Source organism: Lepisma saccharinum, chromosome 8 (assembly GCF_977018435.1).
Source record: "Lepisma saccharinum chromosome 8, izLepSacc3.1, whole genome shotgun sequence".
Classification (NCBI taxonomy): domain Eukaryota; kingdom Metazoa; phylum Arthropoda; class Insecta; order Zygentoma; family Lepismatidae; genus Lepisma; species Lepisma saccharinum.
The window spans coordinates 70,222,336-70,247,780 of record NC_139236.1 but is presented as its reverse complement, the minus strand read 5'-3'; the positions used below and the strand labels follow the sequence as shown (position 1 = coordinate 70,247,780).

General features: G+C 36.1%; 2 protein-coding genes across 5 annotated transcripts in view; one reads left to right on the top strand and one right to left on the bottom strand.

Moving 5' to 3' along the window:
• The window catches only part of LOC145991103 (pyridine nucleotide-disulfide oxidoreductase domain-containing protein 2-like), a 79,188-nt gene that overhangs the window by 7,905 nt on the left and 45,838 nt on the right, over positions 1 to 25,445 (top strand). For all 4 annotated transcript variants that reach the window (XR_014442007.1, XM_083126845.1, XM_083126846.1 and 1 more), the window contains exons 2-8: positions 7,320 to 7,507; positions 8,180 to 8,335; positions 8,941 to 9,094; positions 12,275 to 12,443; positions 15,485 to 15,626; positions 20,413 to 20,620; positions 22,759 to 22,915. Coding sequence is in view for 3 of the 4 variants with exons in the window: in XM_083126845.1 (XP_082982971.1) it covers positions 7,320 to 7,507; positions 8,180 to 8,335; positions 8,941 to 9,094; positions 12,275 to 12,443; positions 15,485 to 15,626; positions 20,413 to 20,620; positions 22,759 to 22,915 (1,174 nt within the window). In the remaining variant the exon portion in view is untranslated. The remainder of the gene's footprint in view (positions 1 to 7,319; positions 7,508 to 8,179; positions 8,336 to 8,940; positions 9,095 to 12,274; positions 12,444 to 15,484; positions 15,627 to 20,412; positions 20,621 to 22,758; positions 22,916 to 25,445) is intronic.
• Positions 6,496 to 18,172, bottom strand: LOC145991106 (uncharacterized). Its single transcript, XM_083126848.1, has 2 exons — positions 17,642 to 18,172; positions 6,496 to 9,134 (listed from the first exon to the last, which is right to left on the bottom strand). The coding sequence occupies exon 1, from the start codon at positions 18,015 to 18,017 to the stop codon at positions 17,643 to 17,645; it is 375 nt and encodes a 124-aa protein (XP_082982974.1). The 5' UTR covers positions 18,018 to 18,172; the 3' UTR covers positions 6,496 to 9,134; position 17,642.

Here is a 25,445-nt window from a genome sequence, read left to right as displayed (position 1 = left end):
TTTTTTTACAGATTTTTGCTTTCTTGAAAGCAGACATTTCGGCTGTAATAACTAATAACGCGTATACACGTATGTTATGATGTTCTTCTGAACACTCCCAAATGTAAACCTTATTCCCACGTACTTCACCTCAGCAACTGCAGTCTTGGAGACCAACGAGGCTCTGGCATCTGAACCTACAGCCAGCCAGTGGCGAAGCATCCTATGAGGCCCGGAGGCCGGGCCTACCCTAATATATTTGTCTATAAAGGATTATTTTATTACTTATAAATTTCATTAAACGACGCTTAATAAAAGAAAACTGAAATTCTTGGTCTTCCGACAATTACCGCAAGTTTGCAACCCTGCCTGGAACCGTATCTGAGCATTCAGCGAGGCCCGCCCGAGAGTGCCTCAGCTGGTCCCATAACAACCTATGCGATTCGTGCGGGAAAGCATAATTTCAGGGGTGCGTTCGCCTGTAATGTAACCTGAGAGGCCGGTCTCTTTTCTCTCTCTCACCCTCTCTCCCTGACTTTCGAAGAGTGCCGATCGTGTACGAGCACGTGACGAAGCAGGCAGTGGACGTACAGAGCTTGTTGAAGCAGTGTTTCCGTGGAAGATTCAGAGCTGTGCCGGGAGCGGAGCACACCCAGCTGCTAAAATGTAGCGAAAATGTGTTGCTAACACCTCGAAGCCTGGCCTCCTAACCTATCAAAGTAGGCATAATTAGAATTCTAACTGCAAATAATGCATGCAAGTTGGTTACCAGTGTTAAGTTTGGTGCTTTCAGCTCTTTTGAGGAACCGCTTTTCGCAAAGTGTTAGCTGCTGGATGTGCCCCACACCAATCTCGATTCAGAGAGGGAAATTATTTTATTTCTTTGAGGAAAGGGTTATTGAGACAAAATTTCCTTTCATGATTAGTGACATAACTGAAAACGTGCTACTTTTAAAATGGGGCAAAGTACGTACAATGCAAACGTATAGAGAAAATCCATGTTACTGAAATTTTATGACTGTGTGTTTCTCTGTCCGTGTTCTCATTTAGCATTTCATCATTTTCTAAATCATATTATAATTTTTTTAAAAATGTCGCCTGTTGAAGAAGAATTATATGCATAAAGAAGTTAAAAAGAAATAATTGATTGATAGATTTAGTTTATTTTACTTGGCTTTCTGCCATTTTTGGCTAATTGGGAAGATGAGAATGAGTGATAATATGATGACATTGACGAAGGGACACTCACGAAGAACATCTATGCCCAGGTGGGAATTCGAACCTGAGGCCCTTGTCGTAGCACGCTGTTATAACCAATCTGCCGCGGAGGTCAGCATTAAAAAGAAATAAACGCTAAGTGATGATCAAGTGAACCAACCATTTCTGTAATGCGAGAAACATTTACAATACTGTTATTGAAGTAGCAAATAAATTTTACGAGCAGCTTTAATCTAACAAATGTAAGATGGCTAGGGCCTGACGTTGGTCAGAACATCGAGTCTCATTGTCACTTTTCTTTGACCTTCGAGACAGAAGCACCTTTATTCTCAGATATCTAATTGAGACTAGATTAAAGTACGTAGAATCTGAACCAATGCCTCCAGGAGGGATCGAACCTTCTACTTCTTGATTATAAGGCGAGAGCATTAATCACTACATTATCCTTTACAATCACTATCCCGACTTAAGTAGACGAGATTCAGGCAATATGTTATCTTTTATTTTCTAGAGGCTATATTTTAACATACTACTGTTAAAAAAAATCACATCTTCCCCTCCCCCCAAACCCTGCTCCGTCCTGTGCCTACCCTTTCGGAGACAGCACGCTTCGCCACTGCAGCCAGCACAATCCTTTGTAGTGTTGTTTGATTTGAGATTTTCTATTTAAGTAGAGGAGGGGGTGCAAATGTGGAAGCCCACTTTGTTTTTGGCATATAAAAAACTTGTTTATTGTTGTTTTAGCTTGAAAAATTACCTAAAGTTACTTTATAATGTGTTGAATATGAAACTAATACTAATAAATGCAAAGAGTATGTATGTAATAAATAAAAAAAATAGTTTGTGCTTGTACTACACTTTTTGAAAACTTCAAAAAGAGCGGGTAATGTGGAAACACCTTAAAATTATGAAAAATTATTTTATGTTACATTAGGTTTCTATTACATAAGAACATTATTTTATAAAATGAAAATGGTAAGTAGGGGCTCATAAACCATATTCGCTTGCAAGTGTCGCTCTCACATCCGGCACACAAAGAGTGACTCCACTCCTCACACGTTAGACACTTAATCCACAATTCTCCCCTAGCATCGGTGGAAAATGCGTTTCCGCAAAAAATACAATGGCATCTTCTTTTGGCAGGTTTTTCTTCACCAACTGGAAGATCCAAATTCGACTCCCCTGAAGAAATGGCTAATGCACTCGATTCTTCATCCGATTCCTCATTTAACTGAAGACGTTTTTTTTGCATGTTTTAGTATGAACAGCTTTTATGTTTTTTCCTGGTTTTGGTTGTGGCCAAAGGCAGCTTCTGCCTCTGTTTACCCTGAGATAAAGATTTGTCGGTGTGTTTTATAAGGCGATGATGTGAAAACAGCTGATAAGCCTGGCTTACGACTTCTGTTGGATGACTTCATCTTCAGAAGGGGGACTGGCATGATATCTTGTGGAGATGCGTATTTGTTTGAAGAGGCATTAGGTAATGATTTAGAACAACCAGCTTCTCGTGGTTCAATTTCACTTTGACCGCTTGTTAAGTTAGGTCTAAGGGAACTCTGAACCTCTTTTTCGCTTTGCATTTTCTTAGCAGGTTTTGATGGCAAATGTTGTTCAGTCGCAGCAGTTGTTGTAATCCGATTTCCATTGGGCAAGACTGGAGTCCCGTCTGGTCCCGAGTTTCGTCCACTTGCTCTCGGACTTCTGTCCTCATCTGATGGCAGAGGTGTTGCTGTAGATTGAGCAGGGAGGGAAGGTGTGGCAGCGATAAAATCACTTTATCTGAAAACAGTCTGGTCACATTGGAAAATTCTGGTCTTCGCAAATCCTTTGGCAACAATAGAGCAATGGCTGTGCCGCAGCTATTGGCAAACGTACTCACTGTAATAAGTGTTCAGAGTGCCCATAAAAGTCTTATCAAGAGGCTGTGTTTTATGGTAGGTGTGAATCGGGATGCTCACGATTGTAACATGGTTTTTCCTTGCACGTTCTATAACTTCATGATTTCTGGCGTGACTGTTGTGCCCGTCTACAACTAACAACACAGGAGAGTCCTTCATGGGATGTGCCTTAGTAATGAAATGTTCAAACCACTCGGTGAAGAGCTCCGTTTGTATCCAACCAGAACGATGGCATTTTCCGATTGCTCCAGGTGGTGCTCCTTTCATTAGAGTATCAGTCCAGTTCTTCCGTGGCATCTGAAACACAATCACATAGCGCATTAGAAACAATGCATCCGATGTGCGTATTGTGGAAACGTTTCCACAATAGCCACATATGCATGTTTCCACGTTACCCTCACATTGGCCATCTTGAATTTGAGTAGTTTACGTTACGAAACTATTAGTTTACATTTGATTGAAAACCGCCAATACCTTCTATGTATGTCCCTTTATAAATTCCCTGATCTACATTAAGATACCTACAAGATAGGTAGACTATGTTAATAACCTAAAACTTGCCTCTAAAAGGTTTCACAAATCCGGGAAAATAACTTTACTTACTGTCGCCATGTCCACTGCTCGACTGACTGCTCGTGTTCTACCGTAACAAATATATATAATATGATGGGTGAAAATGGCCTAAGTGCTGACGCATACAAAATTTTAATTTCAATCAATCATGAACATTGGTAACAATTAAACAAAATTAATGGCTAGTCAATACTACAACTGCAAAACAACAATTATTATTATTATTATTATTAATAATAAAAATAACGAAACTAATATCAATTATTATGATTATTATTAAATATGATTGTATGTATTGTATATAACAATAATATATTATTCAATAGTCAATACCAGTTACAATATGTGTAATTAAATAGGACAAAGGACACATGCTGCTAGAAGAATTCGATGCATACACTACATAATTAATTTGTTTTATATGAATTCTAAGGTGAAAACAAGTGTAATATGTCAAATTAAAGATAAGCGTTTACGCTACAATGTTTGTTTGGAACATTTTCTTCTCAGATGCCTAGATTATTAATAAATTAATAGTAAAAAATATGATTCTTTTTTACTAATCCGTGATTAACTACTTAACGGTTGCTCCTATCGAGAAACTAAAGATAACATTAAATATAGAACATATATTAAGCTTTGATTGAAAAACAAAGTTTGTTGAGATCGGGCTGTTTGTTTCAGAGGTATAGTCATTTTTACGAATGTCAACATCCGCCATCTTCGATTGGCCGCCATTTGTATTAGATACCACTTTGAGATGGCAATCATGGTTTCTTGGCATCCATTCATAACCATGTAACTGTGGTAAAAAGGAAAATTAGTACCCCCAAATTATACCGAATTCTTGATTTTGGCCACTTGGCCCATAGACTTCTAGTATTGGGTAACAGTTTGTTATATCGGAGACACATTTCTTCATTTTTACAGAAGAAACTACTTACGGAAATGAGTTTCTCCAAGCTTTCCATTCTTTCGTGGAGGTATTTTCTTTCATCGTGGAATCTATTTGACCAGGAAATCATATATTTTTCAAGAGAAATATCCCACCGATGCACAATTGCCATGCTTCCCGTACGTGAACTGCATGCTCCGCACGTTTGATGATGTAACCCACTGTCAGTGTTTCAAACTTTTTTTTTTTACTATGCTTGCCTAACCCAACCAAACCTAATCTAACCTTATGGGAAAGGTTCGTGGGGCTATCAGTCAGCTACCGTGCATAATGGTTCGTGAAGCTATCCATGAATAGTTTGTGGGGCTATCTGTGAATGGTTCGTGGGGCTATCCGTCAGCTACCCGTGCATAATGTATAGTTTCCACCTGTGACGAACTCGATAGTAGGTATTTTTTGGTGTAGAAGGTTGAAACACTGCATACCCACAACATGAGTCAAGATGTGTCCGCCATATTGTGTGTTCCGGAAGCAAAGAAAGGAATATAAAAAATCACTCTGTAGCCTATGTGAAAAATTGTGTTTGTTTTCATGTAAAAAGCATAATGGCACCTTGAACTATGTTTCACAAAACACAATTGGTAAGTACGAACCATGTGAAACACAAAATATCCGATATAACAAACTGTTACCCTAGTACTGTACTGTACTCTTCGTTTATCTTATTGCTTATCAGTGAGATAGTTACATTAGCCCTTTATTTACAAAAATATGCATGATGTTGGATATGTGATGCAGACACATTGTTATATAGTACTATATTATTATTATTATATTTATATGTATTATATATAGTACTGCTGCATGGAAAATTTTGCTTCAAACTGTAGATACAGTAATGTTAAATATAATCTTAATATTCATACTTGTACATATTTCTGTTTGTTGCAATGAAAAGTAACTTAAAATTATTACAAATGTATTATTTAGCATACTTAATGCAAACACTTTTGTTGCTGCAGTGATATTTATTAAATTCATACAAATAATTTATCACATAGGCACTGGGTTCATTGTCAGACAATTGTTGATTCTACAGACACAGTCACTGTCACTGGGTAGAATGAAGAACTGTTTGGTGTATGAAGTGTATCAGTGACTGTAAGTGTTCTACATTTTGGGCACAGAGTGAATTTAGTTGTAGTTTTGAGAATCATCCATCACTTTGCTTCCATTCCATGTTCATGATCTGCAGGGTTGAAAATGGTTTTGTAGAGTATTACACCAGAGTGAAATTTGGGGATATAGGAAGGGATTGACCTCGGTTGTTTGTTCTTAGTTCAAATTGAGTAAAAATAATTCTTTAAAGTGGTGAAGATCTTTCTGCTACACTTCAATAACTTCAATGGGAGGATTTCTTGGAATCATATGAGAGTTAGCCCAGCATTTGCCACTGACGTTAAAACAACACATTTCGCAAATCCAATTGGTTTTGAGGGAACAAAAAGTATTTGTAGTTTCAATGGCATCTTGAAATTTTGTAACTTTGCAGGGTAAAGGAAAAATTGCAAAAATTGGCAGCCTCATTTTATGATGTGTTAAAGATATGATATATGTATGTTTATATATATGTATGTGTGTGTGTGTGTGTAATTCTAAAATCTTAGCTACACAAGAGTATAAATTATTTGCTAGCAACTAAATACAACTTTGTATTTGCAGTGCTTTTTTTCTGGGAAGAAAGATTCCAGAACTCTTCATTTTTGTTTTTATTTTCACTCTGCTCATTACAAAAATTACTCAAAATATTTGCTACATGTTCATAAAAGATCTTGCATCTATGTTGTTACACACATATGTCTTTCGTTAGGATAAAATGTTAATTGATTTTTCTCACCTACGAAAAGGTGCCGGAAGTGTGTACTGTGGAGAAAAAAAAGGAAGCACTGGTTACTTCTAATGTATCATCTGTTAGAAAAGGAGGGAATTGTTTCTTCTACTTGTCTGATTTTTACTTTAGAAGAAGACGGGAGAGACAAATTCCCAAATGATGCCACATCAATACCAAAATTCTTGACAAGTTTATCTGGTTTGGAAACTGGAAAAAGTGAGAATATCTGTTGTACATGGGAAAATTAGCAATGAACGTGTACTTGCATAATACTGACACCACCTTTGTTGGATTTCTGCAAATATTAATATTGTTATGAAGCAAAAAGAAAAAAAATATGGTAAAGGAAAAGTGACATGTTGAGCCTTTAATTTAATTAATTAGCTTAAACCAGCCAAGTGCCATTTAACATTTATTACCCAGAGAAGAGTGGAATGTAACATACATGACAATCTGGAATGGGCATTCACCAATTTTTCATCATAACAAGTACCTACTAAATATTTTTGCTTTTTTCAGAACAGAAATAACTGTATGTACTCACTTCAGTGATAACACAAGGATCATAAATACATGATTTCTGAGAATGATTGGTGTGATTTGTTGAGGCTATTGTAAAAGATACGTTTCACATACGAATTGTTGTTTTAATAGGTTCAGTAACTCAAAGCTAGTGAGGCTGTGGCATCTGGACTCATGGCCACTGTAATCTTCCCTGGGGCTCGTGTTGTGTTGTCCAAGTATGTTTGTAATTGTCCTTTCATCTTGTCATCATTCATTTAGGATTATCTAAAAGTGGCAGAATAGCAAAGTAAAATAAATCAATCAGTGAATCAACTCCATATTTACCTTTGGTATATTACAGGCCATAATGGACTTGTTGCTGCAGCATATTTACAGAAATCTGGCCTCCAAGTATGTGTTTTGGAGCGGAGGCCAGTAGTTGGAGGGGCTGCAGTTACGGAAGAAATTATTCCTGGTTTCAAGTTTTCAAGAGCTTCTTACGTTCTAAGTTTGCTTCGATCCGAGATTTACAAAGATCTGGAACTCAAGGTGGGTTTAAAGCACATTGTCTTTTGTAACCGTTGATTTCAATTATTACTGTACTGCAGATATTAGTTGGATATATTTGCTGGTAATGTGATTGTCCATGAGTATAATGTGTACAATATGCTCATGCCTTCTGTGGCCAACATTTTCATCTTGCAGTCAAAGGGTCCAAAGATTGATCCCAGTAGAGGTATGTTGCATAGTGGTTCAGATCCCGCTTTAATGAACCTACTTGGTGGTGGATGATATCTGGTTAAACCTTGTTGTATGTTGATAACAATGAAACCGAAGGGGAGGCTTTATGGAAATTTTCCTAGCTCGTGGATAGCAACCCCTTCCTCACTTTGAGAAGTGTATATGCACATTCAAAATCCGTAGCCTCTCAGAACTTCAGCTACTGGGTGACAACCATGTACAAAAAAGGTTGGTTGCTAGTGTACTATGTGTATTGTATTAAAATATTGTTTGCCTGCTTCTTAAGACCATATTTTGTGCCACTGCTTTAAATCTAAATTTTCCTGTAACATCCATTAGCTTTGCTCATTGAATCCATATCTGTATGCTATAGAGCTTGTTTCCCCCTTTTTAAGTACAATTTTTGAAAGTTTGCTAAAATAGTAGCTGTTTATTTAAAACTTATTGAAAATAACGCATTCCTTTTTCTTTCTGTAATAGAGGCATGGCTTGAAAATACATTTCCGAAATCCTAGTTCCTATACTCCACTGAGGGAAGAATATTTTCATTCTAATGATGCCAAGTCTCTTACCTTGGGAGATGAAAAGGATTTTAATTTTAGAAACCTCAGCAAGTTCTCAAAGAAAGATGCGGAAGTAAGTATTATTTAATTCCATAGTGTAGAGATTTGAATACCAGGGTAGGTGATTTCAGGAATGCTTTCTGCTTGTGTCCCTGCATAAGCCGGTTTGGTTCTCACCCAACCTCTTGTTTGTGTCAAGAATGTGTGCATCTCTCACTCCACATTCCCTGTGCACCTTAATGACATGGTGCAATGCACAAGAGATAATTTTATCTGGTTTTTATTTTCCAAGTTTGAATGCACCCCCATAGATCTGTGTTCTTATTTCTGTTCCTAGATACAAAATAGAGATGCTCAATTCTTAAATCATTTCAGTGAGTCATAAAGTTAATATTATTATGCAAAATGTCAATCAACTGTCAACAGTATACACAGAAAAGAGAACAAGTTTTTAGTAAATTTACACAACACATTTAATTATTTTTTTTAACAGGAAAAAACAATGCAACAGATTTTACAATACTAAAGAAAGTGTTCATATTGTGACCTTGGAGAATATTTAGTATTTTGCGCAAAAATACCAAGATCTGTCATTGGTATGTCAATAATTTCACTGTAGCAAATATATTTTTCTTTACTTTCAACTGTATCCTTATAAGAACACACTACTCTTGACAGGCATATGAAAGTTACGAGAAACAACTTGGAAGGTTTGTCGATGCCATTGAACCTCTCTTAAATCTGTCACCTGAAGGTGTAGAGCAATTCCTAAATGCCAATCTTTGGAACAAGTTGAAAGTACTTCGCCAATTCCCTGCCATGACTGATTCAGGTATGTTGAGGGATTTTGATCGAGTGCTCGTCTGCTGTGCCTGAAATACAAAGACAGGTTGTCAGTTGTCATGCGTAAAGGGCACGCATACTAACCTTAGTAAACTTTTGATTTAACTGCATGCAGGTCCTCTTTTAGATTGTGAGGCTAATAGCATGTCATGTGATTATATTAAATTACAAATATTCTTTGTATGTTTGAAGTGGTTGATACTACATTCTACAAATGCTGATACGTGAACATTTCAGGTGCTGTATTTACAATGCCAGTCTGCCAAAGGTAGAGGAGCAACACCAATAATAATAATAATAATAGAATGAGGGGCCAGGGTGGCAGATGGCAGGGTTGCACATAAAGATCTCATTATTTAGAGACGTAATCATCTTTGCTAGAGTGAAAACAAAATTAATATTTCCATAACAGATCTCCTCTCTAACTTACCCCGAACAATACCAGATTGCAAGCTCCTGATTTATAGCAATATTAGTCTTTAAATTGATAAATTTACATATTAAAATTATTAGAGGAACAGATAAATGCAACATGGAAACTAATTTTCATTAGCACCCCTATTGCAAGCTTGAACTTCAATTTGCAATTTTTCCCAGACGTTAGTACAAAATATGGATATAGTAGCAATAATGTAATTAATATATAATGTATATTAATAGTCAAAATAGTTTTTCTAAAAGGGAGGGGTATTGGCCCACCCTGGCTCTCTTTTAGCATTGTCATTGTAAGTATGTAATCTTAATTGGATATTATCCATGTCTATAGTTTTCTTCCTTACCTATTCTTACTTTATGTTTTGAGAGAGTATCTTCATATGTCATCTCTAGGTGAACTATTATTATTAGTATTATTATTTTTTTGTCTTTCCAAAGGTGGGGATCAAATCAATGGAGGGTCTATGAATTATCACTGATCTAGTGTGCTAACCACTAATGTCACATTTAGGTTTGATTCCCATCATCTTAAAAGAAGTTGACTTGGGGACAAGAATATTGGTGCCCTCTCAAAATGTACTTTTAGAATGGCCAGGTATAATAAAAATACAATGGACATTGCTTGATTGAGAATGCTTACCCTTGTTACTAACAATCGGATAGTAACCTGTAGTAAAAAAGTACCGATATCAAGTTGACACTGAAAGCATGTAGGAAGCTTTCATGCAAGAGTGACACATGACAGGTGACAAGCAACGTCAAACAGGGAGATTCACGCCGAAGTAACGAGCGACAAGGGGCCCTTCAGTCTATAAGAAGCATTCACCATGCATGTGGGAGCAACAGACTGCGGCAACACGATGCATGTCATTGAGAAAACAGCCTAGTCCAAGCTAGAAGCAACATACTATTTGTCATGTGACCTCAGTCCGAAAGCTCCCACAGTGTATCAACCAATATAAACTTGCGAACCTTTAGTAGCCCTGGTATGCCTATGTGCTTCATCAATGCATTTGGCTATCAGCATATCTTTGCTAGTCTTTACCCAATTACAGAGTGGTATTAAACAGTTTATTTTTAGGACATATAAGCAAACCATGACATTTATTACATTTTTGACTTGAATTTAACTTATTTTACTTAACTTTGTAGCTAGTCCATTGCAGGGCTATCACATTTATATCACAGACACATGCTTGTTGCTGGCAAAATATTGGGTACCAGTACTTTATGTCTAGCTAATGAAAGTTCGAAAGAGATTGTCATGCTTCATTTATTGCAGTTTGGTGCAGAAATGACTGACAATGCTTTGACCTCGTCCTGAAATAGAATTCGCTGCGGGAATCTTCTCAGAAGGCGAGTTTTGTAGGAACGGGAAAATTTTCAGTGCAAAATGCCTGCTGTGTTGTGTGGGGAGGGGTTTAGGAGTGTGGGTGTATGTGTGTACACAAAATGGTATTTTAAAGTTGGAGAGGGATATTTTGGTATTGTTAGGGAAATTTCGGTCAGTAAGAATCGCTGAGGCTGCATGGCATGTGCATCATCTTGCATTTCCTTCTATGGTGTAGTTCACAGCATTCCAAATCCAGCAGTGAATGCATTAATTTGCTTCTGAAAGACTTTTACTTCAGATAGAACTACATTATTTTGTAATCACTGAATTGCAAAATTACATGGGAGTGGAAGGGTTCCTTGATTAAGCGCAATGGAAGTGAGAGGAACAAAGAGAAGAAAGGTTTGTTTGTTTGAATTGTTGTTTTATGTCCACTTTATGCACATAAAGGCTAATCGGGACTAGACCTACAGTTTAAAGTGGGATCTGAACCACTGTGTGCCTCCACTGGGTATTGAACCCAGGATCATTTCATCACAAGATTGTGACTTTACCACTGCCCCATTGGCTAGGCCTGAGAAGAAAAGTAAAGCGAGTGAAAGAAAAACTGCAACTTTTGTCGTCGAAGGCTTTGAGAAGCCTAAAAGAAGGGAAGAGGAGAAGGTGTACATCACACTTTGAACTGTGGAAGCCTTCCTTAAAGCAATCATTCCATTGTAATGAATGGGGGTAAAAAAACAACTGCTACCTTTCTATTTAGAAGTGCGATATGTATAGAAGAGTTGTGAATGAATACTATGAACATTTAATATGCACCATCAATGTTATTGTAAACTGAAAAATGAATGTAAGACAATTTTTGAAAATTTTATTCTGCGAGAGTGAAAACTTGGAAATATGATTTCATATTTCATATTTAGTGGCCGATGAGATGAAATAGTTTTTCAAATTCAATAAATTTGGTGATTTCTAACAAAGGTAAGCCTTAAATTTATTTTGTTTTGTCATTGAAACTAAAACTTGCCTCAATTTTCCGTAAGTAAAGCAATGTGAAAAAATTATGCATAAAAGAAACAGAAAACTAATGTAAAAATAACACTAAATTTTACCTTAAAGTGCAAAAAAATAAACCTGAATGCAGTAAAAAATAACACCAAAATTTGGGAGAAAATAAAACTAAAACTTCAGTCTCTAGCAATAGATGAATGAATCATCAAGGTTTGTCATGAAATGTTTGCCATATCATAGTGGTGTACTGTTGATTGTTGGTGTCAATACAATTGTCAGTATAAAGTTCATATTGACACATTCCTAACGTATCATATGAACCTACATTTTGTTAATTTAAATGCATGTTTCAGTAAGTAAACAAGAATTATTGTTTACATTCTTGCTTTACAGCTTTTTCACTGCTGTCCCTTGGTAAAGACATTCCAGCCTTCTATGAGCTCATGACAGCTCCCATAGCAAAGATAATGTCCAAATGGTTTGAGTCCGAGCCCTTGAAGGCAACTTTAGCTACAGACGCTGTTATTGGTTCCCTCTCTGGACCCTACACCCCAGGAAGTGGGTGAGTTAAGATTTTATTGTTAGTAACATGACAACTGTAATTCACTGCTAACACTCGGAAATAATTGTCCATTCAAAACGAAAAGCCAGCTTTTTTTTTTTTTGCAACTACTGCTTATGTTTAGCTGTGAGTCCCATGTCGAAAGTTGCATTTTAAATTTAGTAATGAGTGTTTTTGTACACTTGAGGGATAAATAAAAGCCGTGGAACAATAACAATATTGCCAAGGATTATATTTTCATTGAATTGAAACATGTGGGGGAACAAAGCCCAGTCAAAAAAAAGTGGAGGGGGAGGGACTTTTTCCAACTACTTCCAACAATAGTGGAACCACGAGCAAAACAACTTGTGCAGACCCGCGGCTCCTGTGCACCGTACCCCCGCGAGTAGGGGAGGGGAGAGTGGACAATGCTTCCTTATGGCTCGAGGTGGAGGGAAGAAGGGAAAGCTGTGCGGGGACTTCTCGTCCCAAGGTTTTTTTCCTTGTGGTCGATCTATAGATTGAATATTATGTGTATCCTACAATTTATGCTATGTGTAATATTGAGGGTGGATAGACACAATTACAATTTGAGTAATACATACTGTTATTACCTTGTAGATGAATAGAAATATTTTAGTGTGAAAAGTCTAGAATTGGAATTTATAAATCTCTGCAATATTCAGCTCTTGGCACTAATTGAAAGAGTATTTAAGTTCCACTACATAATTGTGCATTTTGAGAACGTTGTACATTTTCCCCGGCTAAGCTATGCTGTGTTCACTATGTTTGTGATGTTTGCTAGGCCAGGTGACCTTTCTAATATGGTTGTCACTGTTCTGATTGTGAGAAATGAAAGTGATTTGAGGACATGAAGTGAAGTTAGGAATAGAACAGTTCAGAGTATGCCATCATTTTGTAAAATTAGTTTAAATTCTTAAATTATTTTTGACTAAGAACAACCCAGTTTGACAGCTCTTTAGTCATTTCAGAAATTGAAATGAAGGAGAAACCTAAAATTGATAAATATGATTTTTTTTAATCTTTTCTATTAATTACTCTGTTGACATGATCCATGCATAGAAAGAAATGTGGCAAATATTGTTTACTGTATCATCCGTTGTACTTCATATAAATATGAGCATTCAAATCTAAATTATCCGGATCTAATAAATTTCAAATCCTGGATCAGATATCCAGTGGATCCAGTATCGAAATCTATTAGGATCTGATAGCTTAATCTTGAAAGACCCAGATTTGTTCATTCGTACTAAAATGAACTAAGAACGTAGTGTACTTAAAGAATATTTCATGTATCAGGTATATAGTACTTGTGTGACTATACGGCGTATGCTTTTAGAAGGAACATGAGTTCGGCCAATACCCAGCCAGTGCTACTGCACTGTTGCCAAACTAACTGCTAGCGCAAGGGTAGGACAGAAAATTCGCGATGTGTCCATTATTTTGATAATGCATGCACAATATATATGACTATGAGTACAGTGAAATAATATAGTGAATATTTCTACACAGGATTATAATATCATATCACTGTAGCATATACGAGAAACCCATACCTGAAAGAAGCTTGAAGGTATTTATTCATCACCGCTCTCGTCGTCTACATCGGTCTCCATGTCACTGATTTCACTCATTTCTGAGTCACTCTCTTGGAAGTTAATGATTAGATTTTGCACTATGCTGTCTCGGGCCACTTCATTGTGAAAATCCTCTTCCTGATGCTTTTCGACGTGCGAAGATTATCACCAGATGCTCTCATGTTGTGCATTGTTCTCAAAAATTTAATTCTCGCGGCAACTATATCACCCCTTTCTAACAGAAATTTACATCCATCGTTGTTTATTTTATATTTGAAGCCTAAGTGTTTTAGTATTAATCCCATAGAAGTAGAGGAACCAGTGTAATTAATTCTTTCCCTCATGATGCACACACAAGTTTCTTGATAGAAGGATATTCGCCGTTGTCATACATTTCAAATATTGTATGACGGAGTACATCTTTTCCGAAGTCATCTAAGCTAGTAACACTTTTCTGTTTTCTGGCATGCTTCCCAGGAGATGTAAATAGGGATTCACCAATTTCTGTGGTAGATGTTTTACCCTGTTTTACAATACGCGACACAGTATGAAAACTTACACCACACGCTTTAGCCGCAAGTTCTCTACTATGTGAAAACACTGTTTCAGCACGCACTTCTTCCGATGCCAATTCCTTGAAGTACGAATTCACTTTAAAAATAATAATTCTTCCTTGTGAATGTATTATTGTACCCTTAGTGCCTGTACTCCTGGTGCCAGGTTTCGAGAGTGACATTATTTAAAATAAAATTAAAAAAAAAAAACAGACGGAACACACACTATTGCACGAAAGGGTTGTATTTAATATTTTCACAAACTGTTCTTTGTGGCGCACGAGTGAACAATAAGCGAGTAATTTTACACAGGGCTTGCTACGAAAATGCTGAACACAAAGTGACCCAGACTTTCAATGTTCGAGAACACCCAGATCAATGAAGGGTCATTGTTTATATCGAGGCGAATTCAACACCCACGGTTCTCCCTAAACACAACAACTCAGCTGCGTCAACACGGTGGCAACGAAAAAAAAACAGGCGGAAGAAAATGAAAGGTGATGTTTCCCTTGTTTCTTCAAGGAACGATTACTCCGGCTGTAGGTGACGGAAATTCATGGGACTTGGACAGTCAGGTTCAAAATGTCTTTCCCCATCTTATGATGAACCTTAAAGTGGTGAGTTTTATGAAAACTTCTTGCGCGCAAGAAAAATACAGAACACGACTTTTAACTTCCGCGCCGCAGTCTCCTAACCATACAACGTTGCACTCCTGCCATTGGCTGATCGCCACGCACACCCTCTGCGTGGCCCCGCCCGATATCGCTTCTAAAAGCGTGCGTCGTATAACACTAATGAACATTTTTTTTTTAGAAGATGTGAGTGAGTTACTAAATTATTTCAGCGAAATTTTTAAAACTGAACTCCACATGTTCTGCACTTAGTATATTTACCCTGTCTTCCCTTTCAGATACGTTTTGCTGCACCATGTAATGGGCGAACTTGAAGGCAAGAAGGGAGCTTGGGGATACCCAGAAGGTGGTATGGGAGCCGTGACACAAGCTATGGCTCGTTCTGCTGAATCTTATGGAGCACATATCTATACTAATAAGGTAGGTTTGTAATGTATTTCTTAGAATGTGTGAAAGCTGTGAAATTTATTTCTCCAGCCAAATGTTCTCTGTGTGTTTATCCACTCTGTTCTCTGTTCAAGATGAGATGCATGCTGGAGAAGGGGAGTCAAAAGTTTAGTCAATATGCTGTGTGTTCCTGATTGTGAAATGTATGAGGGTCGTTCAAGGAAAAAGTTTCCCTTTTTTTTGGAGAAAGTACGAACCCGATAAATGAAATGAAACTAGCAATGGGTTCTATCATCTTTCCTCTACATTTACACACAATGCAATGTTCATGCGGGCTACTGCGCATGCGCGGCACGTGATTAGCGTTAGTCATGCAGTGAGAAATGTGCCCTGGCCATAAGGAGTAGCGAGTCATGGCGGAACAACGTGTTTTGGCGGTGTGGAGTGTTGCTCACAGAGTTTTTAAAGAAGTGGGAAACAGTGAATGCTGCATGTTATTGCCAAACACTTTAGAAAGTGAAAAAAGCAATTCACCGCAAACGTCCTGAACTCCTTTCTGCTGGTGTCATTCTTTTGGATGACAATGCTCGTTCCCATTCGGCAGCACTAACACAGGATAAACTTCGAGAAATGAAATGGGAAAGGTTACCACACACCCTTACAGCCCTGACTTGGCCCCAAGTGACTTTCACTTGTTTCCTGCCACAGGTCAATGTTTTCACACTGATTTGGAGGTTCAGACAGCCTTGAAAAGTGTTCTTCTTTCCCTGGACCCCGAATTTTTAGCAGATGGCTTTCAAAAACTTGTGCAACGATGGGACAAATGCTTGTGCCGCCTTGGAAATTATGTTGAAAAGTGAGAATGGACCATGCTATTTGTTGCAACTTGATTTTTGTCTGTAACTTAAGAAATACATTTTTTGCAACATACGGAAGCTTTTTCCTTGAACGGCCCTCGTAACACTAGGGAACAGTCACTTTATCACAGATAACCCTATATGTGTGCATTCATATTTCCAGTTCAAATATGAAAGATAGAATCTTTGTACACCTGTCTCACAGTACTATATGAACATGGCTCTGAATGTATTTGTACTTGTTGGTCGAATCGAATCTGTGCATGTAAGAGAGATTTTTATTTATCTGTCCAGTTATTGTTGTTTGTGATAGTAGTGATATTGTGCACTGTATTATGATAACACTTTGGTAACAGCTAGGGTTTCTAGCTTTGCAAAACATCCAAATCCGTCATTTTATGTGTGTTTGAAAAGTTTACACCGAAAGTGCAGAATATTCATGTGCCAAATCAAATTGTGCGGTCTTGATGAAGTCCCTTGCCATGGTTCCGAAGCATGTAATAAGATTCTATTTGACAGAATGCTTCAGAAACTTATTTGTGGTGTGTTCGGAAAGAATAGGAACAAGATACTGTTAATGTCACCGTGAGTGGTGGATTTCTAGGAAGGCTTCACGGCCACGAATCTCTACAAAGTGTTGAATTAGGAAGGGCTGCAATTAAGCTCCTGTGTTGGGGATGTATGCTGCTTTTATTCATTCTAGAGAAATGGGTTGAGCACCAATGTATTTACATAAAGTGGAACTATTTATAAAGAAGACCTCTTTATTAGAATAATAATAATAAGATATATTAAAACTCCAGGATGCAACAGTCCTGTAAGTGCTAGTGCCTGTCAGAGTGACTTTTACATTGGGTGACACATGGTCAGCACATCGAGTTCCATCACTGTTCTTTTCTGGTTTTTGAGCCTTGTTAGAATAATAACGTTAATCTGAATTAAACCCTAAGAAGGTGTTAGGTTGGTTAGCAATTTACCTTCTTGTCTCTCTGTGATATTCACTTTCTCCTATCCAGACTCATGTTTAGCTTCCTTCTTAAACTTGGATCATTAACCTTCAACACCTTTACCATATTATGCCTTTGCACCACTCTGCATTCAAATTCATGCGGGCGATTATACTTCCTTGTTCCTCATTCTTTCCAAACACACCACACATTAGAACAATTTTACATAACTATTACTACTTACGTTAGAATGCAGTTTCCAGTTTTTCAGTCTTTGGCTTCCCCTGATTAATATTTTCATCTTTTTCACAACTTCCTTTAGAGTCCTGATTTGCTTCAGTATTCAACTTGTCACTGTCCTTAACATTACTGCTGTCCTCACTACGAATTTGCTCATCGTCAATACTTATTCCCGCAGTAACTTTTAAGGCTGTAGTATCTATAGCATCAAATAAGGAGGATCTCCTCCTGTTCCGTTCTTTATACCTTCCCGATTGCGATATCGTCAAGTTCCTCTTTACTGACATATTTTGATCCCCGTCATCGAATTCGGCCTCCGCCTGTGCCATGGAGTACTTTTTCTGTCTAAACATCTTCAATATGGACTTCTGCTTTGCCATTGTGAAATATAAATTATTACTTATTTGATATTCTTCTTCAAAGATTAACTGACTGATGCAGAAAACAATATGGAAGTCTCATACGACTAACATGCTGATGCAATGACTTTCACATTTCCACACACAGACTGCACTAAAGCAACCAGACAGCAGTTCATTTCACAATACAAGTTTTTTGTCTGTGAGGATATTAGCTAGTCGATAGTTGCCAGGTTACGTGATAAACATGCATGGTTATCTATAAATTTAGATAACAGATTAGCGTGACCTTCATAGATAATACGAATGAGAAGCTATATCCGTTATCTTTGGAGCATCCTATCTCATGTGTATCTAAGTACATTTTAAGTGCTAAATCTTGTCTGCTGTATAATTGCATGGTTATAAACAAATGCACTTTATTGCACCATTAATTATAAATTCTGTTTTGTTACACATGTTAAAAAATGTTGCAAGTTATACGTTGTTTTGCTGTGCTAAATTGTTTGTCATGTTCTTGTTGTAAATGCAATTGTTAGTGATGTATATTTTTGGTAATGGCACAAGAGGCAGGCAATGTAATTATTTGGATGAGCTGTTGAAAATAGTCAATAAATCATATTATCTCAAATAGGATATCAGTCATATTTCTTTTATTTATCTTTAAAAAGAACATGGTTGTCTTGTGATCCAGGGGTTCCAGGTTTAAGTCGTGGAACATTTGTTGGTTATGAATTGCATTTTTATTTTTCAAAACTTGGGTTCTGTTCGACTGTACAGTAATGATGCGAAAAGAGCAGAGGTTCTCAATTTTGGTCAGCCTGCATTTTTTCTTTCTAATCCAACAATTTCTATTTTTTTTTTTATTTTATACTCCCAACTAGAGCACAGGTGTTTCATCTTCATAAAAAAAATACACTTTCTTGGAGGATATATTTTAAGTATTTCCACACCTTTTTAATGTATTGTGTGATCGTTCCATGAAGATCCTTTTGCATTATGCAGTTTTAACTTCTTTGAGCCCTTATACACCCTCTTTCCTTTTGAACATTATGCATGGGCTTTATTTAAGGTGCTTGCTCTGAACAGTGTGACAGATGCAAGTAGCAAGAGCTGATGAACCGGTAAATTTGAGTCTTAGTTTTAAGGCTGCTTTATGCACAAATAGGCTAATGGGGACTGGACCTACAGTTTAAAGTGGGATCCAAACCACAGTGTGCCTCCACCGGTATCGAACCTGCGACCCCTCGTAAATTTTAACTCTCTCACAATAATCTAAAAAAGTAATTACAGCATGGCTGTATGGAACTGGGATGTATTAATACCAAATAAACATAACTTAAATTTAATCATAGTAAAATAAAATTCCCCAACTGTCACATGCAAATCAACCCCATTTATTCTCCCAACCGTTTGTAATAAGACATTGACATTCAAGGACAACTCTTCACAAAATTTATCATAAATTTGCTCCTTTGGATTGGTTGACAACGTTATCTGTTTGCAGTAATCGTAGCATTGTTATCTAGTGATGCATGTATATTGCATTGGAAATCATAAAGAGTTTGTGTTTTTATCAGAGATTTATATAATTTATTGTTCAGTTAACTGTTATGCAACACCATTGCCTTTCTTCTCTTGTCCAAAATTTAACAATAACTTTCTTACTTGGAGGCCAATTTTCTCTGACAGTTTTTGGTTCTTTATGTGCAATTTGATTGCTACTATTGTGTTTGTTGTAGTAGTCAGCATAATGTGTTACAAAGCCAGAGGTCCCAAGTTTGAACTCTGATAAGGCATGGACGTATCATTGTGTTTGTCCCATTACCAATCCTCATTATCTCAGTTAAACGAAGAAAATAAGATCTGTTTCAAAGGCAAGAAGACGGCCCAGTAATCCTTATACATGGGCCTCCTTGATGGTTTAGCAGTATTATCTTCACATGGTATTAAATATATCTGGGTTCCACACCCAGTGGAGGCACATAGTAGTTCGAATCCAACTTTAAACTGTGGGTGCAATCCTGATTACCCTTTCTGTGCATAAAGTGGACTTAAAAATGAAATTAAACTCAAACCCTTATACGTATTATTTTCCTTTTAAAGTGCATATACATGGTTGTGTGGCCTTTCTCCAAATTAACTATTCACCAACCTACCTATCAAATACTACCAACTTCACATAATCACACTGGGAAATGCTTATTCCCAGGGCTACTGTTTAGCCAAATGGTTGGTACTCGTGCCTTTGGCATGATCGGTCCCGGGTTTGATTCCCGGTATGAGACCCCAAAATTTTGGTGCTGACCCAGCATAGTGAGGTTATTTTTTTCATTTTTTCCCCTGATATTTGTTATTTTTATTTTGCTAATTTATTACTTAAACATTAATAGCATTTCCCCTCTTTAATATGTAGCCAGTGGAGAGTATTGTATGCAACGGGTCTGGCAGAGCAACAGGAGTTGTAACAAGCGATGGGGAAGAGATCAAAGGAAAAGCGATTTTGTCCAATGCAACAGCTAAAGTCACATATTTGGATCTACTCCCTGCCAGATCGTTACCTCCAGACTTTGAGACTGCCATAAAGAACATAGATTACACTTCACCAGTTACTAAAATAAATGGTAAGTGGAGTAATTTTTGTACCTCAGTTACTGACCTTGAGATATTGTAATTACATTTGTTTCCTTTAGGGACTTGTTAGAAAGTATTACAGGGACTTCACGAAGTAAAGATAAATTAGCATGCCAGAAAAACATGATTAGGGTGAATCTACAAATATCAATATAGTCTTCACGTAGTTCTTTCTTTTGCCATACACCTAGTGTCCCCCTGCTCTTTAATATTGTCCTTGTCCATAAACAGAGTTCTTGGAAAACATTCAACTTGGAAAAATCAAAGGTCAGGATTTGTGAATAAAACTCTCTTTATGGGAGATATTGTATTTATAAATAATTTTATAGTTTATTTCTTTTAATTTATTTTGAACCAACTCTATTCTTTTGATTAGCTAGCTCAGTTTAACATTTCAAACTTGGTTATTTGCATGTTACAATAGTCTGGGACTTTGTTTTGCCGAAATGAATAGGAAGCCTGCTATGGATTTTAGTACAGATTCCTACACTTTATTAACAGCATATCCTGAGAATTTTTCAAATTTATGAGTAGCTAATAGTCACTTGGAGCAGTGTGAAAATATCCAGTCATTCATTGCCTCTTAACGGTATCATGTACAATTATGCATTGTTGCATAAGAAATAAAATATATTAAATCTAATTTTCTCACAACTTTTTGAACACCCCTCATGCAAATTTTTATAAAGTCATTATTATTCACTATTAATTTTTTTAACAACACAAACTATGAAGTCCACAATACAGGTATCTATTATAAAAACAATATATGCCTATATCACTACGTGTATGTGTGAGTTGGGGGTTAAATAAGTTAGGTTCTTTGCCAGAGTTATGCAGAATTATTATATTTGTGTAAGAAGTGAATGAAATTTGTTGAGTTATTGTTGATTGAGTTTGCATGCATTTTTGAGACACATTTTGTCTTATCACCAATCACCCATTCAACATATTGTAGCTAGTGCAGCATTATCAGTGTGAACGTTAACTAACCAGAACACACACAAACAAAAAACCTCATATATCAAACTTTGTTCTCTGTCTATATCATCGAGTAAACTCAATTTTTAAGAGAGGGGTTTTACCATTTGAAGTGTTTTTCATACACACACACTTGAAAAAAAGCTTATCTTGCTGGTATCTTTTCTCTTATCAGAAAACAATCCTTATGGAGGCCTGCAATAAAAGAAATCTCATATTTCATATTTGTTGAAGCAGTTGTCAAATACTTTCTGTGAAAATGATTGACTGTTGTTAAAAAATAGAATCATTTTGAAACACCAAAATACTGTTCAATTAATACTGCAGAAAGAAGCATAAGAGTTTTAAGTAGTGACTGAGCTAAATGATTTGAGAATGAAGTGTTTATTGCACAGGTTAAGAATGTTACAATTACTTATCAAAGCTCTGGAAAAAAACTATTAATATTTCACAATGCATCAAGATTTCTTGTTATGTTTATTTCTATAAACCATGATGGTCAAGTCGATAGGGCATCTTTCAGGACTCTGTGCAATTCTATATTTAGAATTTATGAATTCACATCAGTTCATTGTGGGGACCATTTCGTTTCTTTGGTTAGGATTTTTTTTGTAACATGTAAATTTTTTCGTCCAGTTCTGTTTTGGGGGAACAGGATATCATAAATTTCCTTTCCACAAGAGTGTGATACCTAGAGTAGGAAAAAAACAACCACAGCTCTCTGTGGTTAATCAATTTTCCTTCTATAAATTGTTGTGCTTGAAAACAACCTATTCCAAGATACTTACAGGGAGAGAGGTTCCATGTTGACTCACAGATGGACAGATCTGAACATCCTAACTCTTTAAGATTCTTCCAATAATGATGATTGTTTTTTATATTAATTGTTAACTGCATGGGCCGAGCGGCAGCTGGCACGAATTTAGCCGGACAAAATAAATATTAAAATTTAAAATCCTGTAATCTAATTTACATTAAAATTAAACAAAACACACACTGCGAACTAAATTCAAATACACCGTCTCAACCCATTTTAGTTGAGTTTTCTGGATGCTTGATCATTTTCGCATAGATGGCAGCACGAGAGTTTTTTTTTTTTTCATTGGTTTGTCGTGATTGTGTTATTTAAAAGTGTTACATTTGTCAGTTGCAGTGTCCAGGATCCCAAACTTCACAGCTGACCCATGCAGAGAGGAGGGTCAGCCGATGCCTCACCACCAATGCACAATCCATCTAAACTGCGAGAAAATGGAGCTGATTGATGCAGCATTCAAAGATGGAAAGGAAGGACGTGTTTCCAGCAGGTATACAAGAAATAAAATTAATTACCGAGTGACTTCACACATGGACAATTCTCGCAAAATTATCTCAAAAATGAGGGTTCAGTTTTTCAAAAACTGCCAATGCAAAATATATATTTCTGTAGATTTGCAAATTTGAGTTTCATTTCCAGGGTGGTAATCAATCTACGGCAAAAATTTTCCCAATGATCTGATCCTGCATTAAAAGCTCCAAGGCTCATTCTGTCTCATCAACTGATACCTGAAAAGGGGGGAGATGACTGGAGCATGATGTTGATCACATTATATGGCCAAGTTCAAGAATACGTTATAACGGTACATAGTAATGCACCATTATAATCTGATTAAATTATAAAAATGTAATTAACATTGAAATAATTAATTCACTTCATATATAGAGTTCAACAGCAGTGAAACACAAATTGTTAAATTTCCTTTTGGTCATTTCTTAAAAAAATAATTGCAGCACTGCCTTGAAGTTTAAAAATATATAAAACTACAATGTACATCAATTTGTGCTTACAGTAGCAATATAAAATGCTTACTATCACAATAAATCATACATAATAACATCTAAAAGTCAGGATTTATTTAGTTTTGCAAGACAATTATGCTATGAGTAGGGGCATGCATATTTCATTTTTGATGAAAAAACGAAATTTGAAAAAACACATTGTGGTGTTAATTTTTCATGTTTTTGAAAGGTGTGAGGTGCATTTTGTGACCATATTTTGTCACGAAATAATGCGAAATGAACTGCAAAAAGCGAACTGCAAAAAACTCTTAAACACGAAATTCAGGGTTTATTCACCGACGCGACAACTTCCGAGGTCTGAATTATCCTGAGAGTTATGCAATTCCCGGAAAATTGATTAATTCTGCTGTTAATATTGGAGAAGCAAAAATGGACTCCTTTACACAGAAATAAACTTAATACTCTGATAATTACATAAATGTGCTATTAGAAGTGAAATGTTAATTCTGTGGAATAAGTGTAGTTTTTAAATTAAATTTAGGATTATTTTCACAATTTTAAAACCAATATGTCTTTTTATATACCACTTTTCATCCATTTCTTCACCGCTATAACACCGATATTTTATTTTATTTACCGCTTTTGAACCCAAAATTGACCCAGTTTTTGTACCGAAATTTTGCCTTTTTATTTACCAAAAATATGTGCCTCTAGCTATGAGGTAATATTCTTGATGATCAGCATTCAGATTTGACTGAAAAGAACAGGTTTAGATTTTAATTTAATGATAAATTAATAAAATGCACCTTATATTCTAAGTTAATCCTAATCTTTTATCCTTTATCCTACTCTTAAATCAGGTAATTTCTTGTAGCCATATCTATATATGGGAAAAATGTAAAAAAACCTTTTTCCCTCAATAACTGAAAATATTATAACTAACATTTTAAACATGAAAAATAATTCAAAACCTTTGATTGTGTGTCAAAGTATATTTATACTGTACAAATAATGTTTTATAGTAAAAATATATATTTTACAGTGTATGCAATTAGATTTCAAATATGTATATATTTTTCGAAGTTAGTAGCCTGTGCCTGTAAGAAATTAATGAGAGATTTGGCAACGCTAGGGGAAGTAGTAGGAAGGAAGAAAGTGAAAAAAATGTTATATTTTGTATAGCCTAAAAAAGAATCTGAATTTGGGGTTCAATGACTAATTATGGAAAAGTTCAGTATCGGAAAATGATGTACTGACACTCCAAAAATGTGTGTGGGTAAATTTGGCTATCTGTAAGTCCAATATATTGCTTGAACTTAAAGTCAATGGTGTTGTTATATTGAAGATAGAGATTTAAACTAGGGATGGCCTTTTCGAAAAGAATGTTTTTCGATTTTCGAAAGAAAAAAAAATTAAAAAAATATTGAAAAAATTTAGTTTTTCGCTTTTCGAAAAAAAGTCTTTCTTCGATTTTCGCTTTCTTGTTTTTCGAAAAAATTTGAGAAGAATGAGCTTCGCAGTGTCGTCAAGTTTTTCGTGTTGCAAGACAAATCCCCCATGGATATCCATAAAACTTTGCATGAGACTTTGTTGGAACATACCCCAGTATATACAACAGTAGTCAAACGGGTGAGGTGGCGTTTTAAGACTGGATATGGTGTAGGGTGACCAGACATACATTCAAAAAAGAGGACAGAGTATGGTGAAAAAGGAGGACAAAGTCATAAAAAAGAGGACACCAAAAAAATGGCAACTCATTTTGCCATTACTCATAATTTAATCAATGTAAAAAGAACTATGAACACTTTGCTCACATATAATTCTGATGATTTTTTCAATAATTTCTTCTTACCTTTAAGCAACGAAAGCAATCTCCTAATCTACTAATTAACACATGACAATCATAACTAAGAATATCTATATTTTGAAGCACAGAATTTTAATATTTTTCCAATTCTTGGATATTAGATATCCCCATAAGTGAAAGCAAATGTAAGAGTAATCTTCGCTTTAACTTACTTCCAAAACCGAATTTATAGTTTAGGCAGTTTAGATTGG

Bases quoted from the DNA above. Each gene is read 5' to 3' on its own strand.
- LOC145991106 (XM_083126848.1), bottom strand. From the start codon at position 18,017: ATGGCAAAGCAGAAGTCCATATTGAAGATGTTTAGACAGAAAAAGTAC.